This window comes from Astatotilapia calliptera, chromosome 9 (genome assembly GCF_964374335.1).
Source record: "Astatotilapia calliptera chromosome 9, fAstCal68.1, whole genome shotgun sequence".
Classification (NCBI taxonomy): domain Eukaryota; kingdom Metazoa; phylum Chordata; class Actinopteri; order Cichliformes; family Cichlidae; genus Astatotilapia; species Astatotilapia calliptera.
The window spans coordinates 34987535-34994139 of NC_137430.1; the positions used below are offsets into that span (position 1 = coordinate 34987535).

The 6605-nt window shown below is 50.0% G+C and overlaps 2 protein-coding genes across 2 annotated transcripts in view; one reads left to right on the top strand and one right to left on the bottom strand.

The window, feature by feature from the left end:
• The window catches only part of LOC145431207 (uncharacterized), a 382620-nt gene that overhangs the window by 40720 nt on the left and 335295 nt on the right, over nt 1-6605 (bottom strand). The gene's annotated exons all lie outside the window — the stretch shown is intronic.
• The window catches only part of LOC113028833 (activin receptor type-2B-like), a 31430-nt gene continuing 28903 nt past the window's right edge, over nt 4079-6605 (top strand). Inside the window, exons 1-2 of the mRNA XM_080306901.1 lie at nt 4079-4606; nt 4887-5235. Coding sequence (XP_080163027.1) covers nt 5184-5235 — 52 coding nt within the window. The 5' untranslated portion in view covers nt 4079-4606; nt 4887-5183. The remainder of the gene's footprint in view (nt 4607-4886; nt 5236-6605) is intronic.

Here is a 6605-nt window from a genome sequence, read left to right on the forward strand (position 1 = left end):
TGCTGCTGTTTAGATGTTCTTGTTCTAGTGTTTATGGTTACGTTACTTTTAACTGTTATCTTGAATGTTGTGTTCACGCCGTGGTGCAGCGTCACTGACAGTTGTTGTTTTGTAGAGAGAGTGCTGTACCATGAGTGACTTCTGTTGTGCTGTTGTTGAACCTTGAGGCATATTGTAGCATGGCAAATGTTTTAATAAAGCGCTCCCCCTACCGGCTTGGGGTTAAATAACAAGCTCAATCTCTCTGTGAGCTTCTGTGCTAACATTTCTCTGCATGCCACAATGTAAAACATTGCACAAACACGCTGTGCTAATTATATATTTTGAAAAAGAAATGTAGAGGTGGGAATTGCAATTAATATAAATAACATGATGCTAAGCATCGGCCAATGAATGTGAACTAACAACAAGGTTATGGGGTATGGCTGCGACCGTAGGAAAAACCCTAATATGAAGGTATTTTACTGCATTTTACAGTAATGTTCTGTTCTTCTAGAATATCATTAAAGTTACGTAAATAGACTTTTAGATTTTGAATGTAAATTAACGTTAAATCACTGTAAAGTAATACAACATAATTGTCATGATTATTAAATGTATCTGTCTGTACATATGCATATTTGGATTGTTCAAATACATTCACAAATGTATCAGGATCTCACAAATATCTGTCCGTTATTTGAAAGATTGAACGGTTGAATTTAAATGTAATGCAATGGAAAAGTATATAACATGATCCCTATAAGCTTGTGTTACATCCCATAAGTATTATTATCGTTGCTAGTTAGGCCGTTCGTGGCTCAAGAGTTGGCAGGTCGCTTTGTGATCAGAAGATTGCTGGTTCGAGCCCCGGCTCAGACACTCTCCGTTGTTGTGTCCGTGGTCAAGACTCTGCACCTACTAGTGATGGCCAAAGGGGCCGATGGTGCGATATGGCAGCCTCGCCTCTGTCCCAGGGCATGCAATCAATTATTACTTAAACCAACTGTTAACTGTATATTTCTGTACATTTACGTATTATGATTCATATTTCCACATTCAGTGACCTTGTTTATAGGTAATTTCATTGTTTGATCAAGTAAAAATGTTCTTAATTTAATGTCTAAAACCACGTGGAAAAGGCAGAATCCTATGTCACATTAGCGCAACAAAATCTATTTTCATTACTGAAAATAACCGTATTTTTATGGGACAGTTATTTTCTGTTTTTTCACGGTCGTATTTTGGCGCCCCAGCTGCCGGAATAGTACCGTTGTTTTAGGATGTTTTTTTTAACAGTGCAGCGTGTGGAGGTGCAGTCAGCCTGGGGCTCGCTCGGGCCACTTCGGAGGTGGGGTGCCCCCGGCCTCTCGGCCTGGGGCTCGGTCACTCAGGCACGGCTGGCTGCCGGCGGAGCTCACGGGCGCGTCACTGCAACTCCCCCTGGCTTCTGCTCCGCGGCTGCTGAGTGAGCCCTCATCTGGGACTCTCCTCAGCTCTTTCCGGGACAGTGGCGCAGCTGCCCCTCTGTTGGTCTTCCTTGGTCTCTTGTGTTCTGGGGGCCTCTGGATGTCTGGAGTTTTGATCTCCTCCATACCTGCTTCACGCCCTGGAGGACGGGGCTGTGGCCCCCCCCACACCCTCTAGCAGATCATTACATGAAGGAACCTTTTAAAAAACAAAAAACAAGCGCGTCCATGCTCACAGGTGTACACACGGGTGATCACACCCACAAACTACACCCTTTTTGGCTCCTACCTCAAAGCACACTGTGTTCTGTTGATCTTATGTGCTGCACAATAATGTTTAATATTTAGTATTTACTGTCATATTCCCATATATCATTGTGATGTTGTTTATTCTATTACTCTTGTTCTCTTCTGCTTCCTTTCTTTTTTCTTTCTCAGCAGGTGATCCAGGTGATTGATATATGCATTTTTTTTTCTCTGCCCGTTCTGTTGGTTTTTGTCTTTTGCCCTTCTCCCCCGTCCCTCTTCTCAGTTGTTTCTCTTTCCCTCTTTCTTTCTCCCCTTCTTTCCCCCAGTCAAGTCTGTCCCGTATTCAGTAAGTGAAAATAAAATAAACAATAAAAGGTGAATCAAATGGACCATTATGGCAAGGCTGGGATGGTCAATTTGGTAAAGTAAATCCGTTGGGCATCTTTCTTTGCCTTTAGACAACAATTCTGATGCAAAAGAGCCAAACGGGACAGGCAAAAAAAAAGGAGGCGCAGTCATGCATGTCTCTAATCTTAGTTTGCTTTGTTTCACAAGTTTACATGAAGTATTTCTGACAGTTTGATGGAAACGGAGGAGACTCCTCCTCCTCGCTCTGTCTCTGTCACAAGGCCAGCTGCTGTCTTATACACTTTTACATGAAGCTGTTATATAAGCAGCTGGCGGGGCAATCGAGCTATAGTATGAATGAGGAGGGAGAGAGAGAGAAACAAAGAGGAGAACATTCACTCGCCTCCTTTCTGCAGTAACCTGATTTCCTCAGAGCACCACTGACCTGCTTCCTGCTCTGTGTCCACGTCTCACCTGGTTTCAGCTCTCAGTCACACAGGTGACCATGGTGACGTCACAGGGCTGGTTGGTTTTTGTGCAGAAACGGGACTCTACCTGAGTTCGTCCCTCCACACATCCTGAGGTCCTCGTTTGTTGTTGGTGTTTCAGGCATGGGCACCCTTCAGTCTTTGCAGGATCGCTGAGTCCCTTCAGTCCGTGACAGTAAACAGTAAACTTTAGGAACTCCAGTGAGATTTGTATTTTTGGAGTTTTGCATGCAGGAGCAGCCACACAGCTCCTCCTGCAGTGGAAGTACTGCTCTTTAAATGCACTGCGGTGCGTGATGTAGTGACCACTCGACCTCTGACCGGCTCCCAGCACAGGGAGAAACCAGCTGAGGGTCTGTGGCTTTAACACGCTCGTCCGTAATGAGCTCTGATCAGCTCTGAGCTTGGTTTACATGTGAGCACGTCAGCGTTCACAGAGCCTGCACGTGTTAGCGTGTGAGCTGACTCTGACAGCTGAGGTTTCTGTCTCACAAACGCCACAGAAACAGCTCGCCGGTTTAAACTTCCTGCTGATGCCTCACACACGAGTCCTTAAATCACTGGGAGCTGAAGCAGCAGGTGTCAGGAGGATCTGGGCTTTCAGCACTTTGGCTTCATGAAATGTGGAAAATGATGAAAACTTTTCTACTTGTGTCTCTGCAGACAGAGATCGCCTCAGCTTTTATTGTGAAAGTGTGAACGTCTCTGTGTGACATGAGGGATCAACACTGGGACTGAAAGTCCTGTTTATTTCTGTGTGTGTGTGTGTGTGTGTGTGTGTGTGTGTGTGTGTGTGTGTGTGTGTGTTCCTGTCTAGCTATCCTTGTAACCCTGACACTAAAACCACATTTTGAGGCCCTTTTGGTTTTAGTGTCAGGGTTACAATTAGGTTATGGTTAGGTTTAGGATGAGGGTTAGGCATTCATTTTTGCGTGTGGCCCTCTCGTGGCGTGTGTTGATGATGATGTGCTGTAACATCAGAAGACCGTGGCACGCTTGCAGCGTTCTCTCTCCTTCTTCTCGTTTCTCCTTCTGCCCACAGGTGAACTCGCTGCAGCAGCAGGAGCTTCTACAAGCAGGTGTGTGCGTGGAGCTCAGGGGCGTCCCGGCCGTGGAGCGCTGGGCCGGATCTTTACCCACTCAGGGAGACGTGAGGTCACTATGGAGCAGACGGCGTTTGTCAGGCTGCTCTGAGAGCATCAGGTACGAGTCCTGATGTCACAGCTGAACCCGAAGGTGCAGCTAAGAGGTTGTAGTTGAGTGATGACCTCCAGCTCACGCTGGTCTGCGGCTGTGATGAGTAACAGGCCGCAGTACGGTCTCGGGGTGGGGGTTAGCGGCTTTAGCGGCTCATCTACGCTCACTCACGACCATGAGCTCTGAGACAGTGACGTCACAGAGACGAGGTCCTCTGAGAGGTCTGTGCTGGGAGACGGCTCCGTGACCCAGGGCAGAGGTCACATGACAGGAAGTCTGAGCTTACCACGCCCTGCTGTTTCAGTCCTGTCCAGAGTGGAGCAGGTGGAGCAGGCGGCTGCAGAGGCAGCACCGAGGTGGAGAGAACGGTGGCACCTCCTTTGTTGTTTGCAGGCACACACTCACAGCAGGCTGTTACCCATCATGCCTCTGTGGGGTCCCCACTGTCAGCGTGGACTCTGTGTTTACGGAGGCCGAGCCTCCTTTGTGCTCGCACATCCGGGCTCTCTCTCTCTCTCTCTCTCTCTAGGAGCCATTTTGGACTCAGTTCAGCCTGGCTGCATCAAACCTGTCAACTCCGCGGCGACAAAGACTCCACGTCCGGTTGGGACCACCAAAATAAAAGTCTCTCTCAAACCTGCTGTACGTTCCTCGCGTGATCGTCAGTGAAGACCCAGGAAGGTGACGTCACAGCAGGGGTCGGAGCAGGAGGCTCCTCAGATCTGAGTCTCACGACGCAGACGGCTCTGTGAGATTTAACAGTGTCACACGTGTAGTTGTTAATGTTCACGCTGTCCTGACTCAGAGGCCTCCGGACTCAGCTTCCTCTGTGAGAGGCCGGAGGACGCCATCATCACTGCAGCTGCAGCTAAACTGGTGAGAGTAAGAACACGCCTGCCAGCACCGACCTGCAGGAGCTCTCTCTCTGCACGAGACAGGGGGTGTGTGCGTTTACATATCTTTGTGAGGACAGAAAATTGGCGTGCTACTATACTCGTGGGGACCAACAGCCCGTCCCCACAGACATTTTCGAGACTAAAAATGTGGTTTTAGTGTCAGAGTTACGGTCAGACTCAGGGTTAGGGTAAGCAGCTCGGAAAGCATTGTGTTAATTAGACGTGCTCACTGAGATATGAAAACGCTTTTATTTTGAAAGCGGGAGTATGATCTGCGGGTAGGGGTTGCAGCAGCTTCACCAGCCTCCTGCAGCCCGTCCCCATCAGCCCGACCAGAGCGGAGAGGACGGAGAGAGAGAGGCAGAGGAACGCGGGGCTGCGGGCTGTGCACGCGCTGCTGCTGGTCCGGACCGAGACTGACCCCCCCTACCCCCACACCCACCGGGCCGGGCCGCCGCTGTCCGCCCTGCACGGCTCAAGAACCGCGAGGAGACCTCCGAGGACCCGCTGGATTACACACACACACTCTGCCTTTAAACCTGGAGGACCCGGAGAACATGTGGCTGTCCTGGCTCACCTGCGCGCTCGTGCTGGGAACTCTGTGTGCAGGTAAGCACAGCTGTGTGCGCGCGTGTGACAGAGAGAGAGAGAGAGACTCGGCAGCACATGGCGAGGAGCGCGAGCAGGATTCAGGCTGGACCGAGGACCGCCCAGGAGTTCGTCCCCGGTGTCCCCGGTCTCTGGGCTTTTATTCACGGACTGTTTCAGATCAGAGCTGGACTCTGTGTGTGTGTGTGCGTGTGTGTGTGTGTGTGTGTGCGTGCGTGCGTGTGTGTGTGTGTGTGTCCTCTGCTTTGTTTCTGGTCTGCCGGTGTGATGCGTTCACGGTCAGGTGTGTTTGGCTGCGTTTCGGGGGGCTTGGCCGCTGCGCACGCGCGCATGCAGGCGGCCCTGTATTGTGTGCTTGTGCACGCTGGCGGATCAATAATAGATCATTCATTTTTCCATGTTTGATATTTGGCGCGCGCTTTGCTGTCGTGCACGCGCTCGTTACTACGACACGTCGCGGATGAATGAAGCCGCTCCGTCAGCAACGTGGACCCGTAGTAATGGAGCAGAGGGGCGTGACACCTCCTCAGACCCACCTCTGTGTGTGTGTGTGTGTGTGTGTGTGTGTGTGTGTGTGTGTGTGTGTGTGTGTGCGTGTGCTGACCTCTGACCTGGTTCCAGCAGTGCTGTGAGTCACGTGCCTCTGTGCACATCTGTCCAGCTGTGCTGTCTGTTAGTTACTTGTCTGTTCTAAGCCTGGACAGCCCATTCCTACAGCAAATGTGACCTTTGACCGCTGTCAAAGCCCAGAGAGCTGATTGGTCAGTATGGTGGAGCTGATGGAGGAAAACCTGAAAGTTCAACAAGCAGGCGGAGTTTAACACCGCCAGGTAAAAATAATATAATATAACCATTAAATATATTTAACTGAGATCTGCTCCTTCAGCAACAGACAGCTACAGACAGATTACGTAATCGGCCTACAAATGCGGCCTCAGGAGGATGTAGCCCCTGAATTTAGACACCCCCATAGTTTCTGTCTGGGCTTGTGCTGGTGTTACCTCCTGCTAGCCACTGTTCTGTCCTGTTAGCCCCTGTTAGTTCCTGTTAGCCCATGTTAGCCACTGTTCTGTCCTGTTAGCCCCTGTTAGTTCCTGTTAGCCCATGTTAGCCACTGTTCTGTCCTGTTAGCCCCCGTTAGTTCCTGTTAGCCCATGTTAGCCACTGTTCTGTCCTGTTAGCTCCTTTTAGCCCCATTAGCTCCTGTTAGCCACTGTTCTGTCCTGTTAGCTCCTTTTAGCCCCATTAGCTCCTGTTAGCTTGTGTTTATTGTTAAAGACAAACACTGCTGTGGCCTCGCAGCAGGACCGCCCAGGTTTGGATCTGGCTTCAGCCTGTTTGTGTGTTCTCCCTCATCTCAGGAGGTTGAA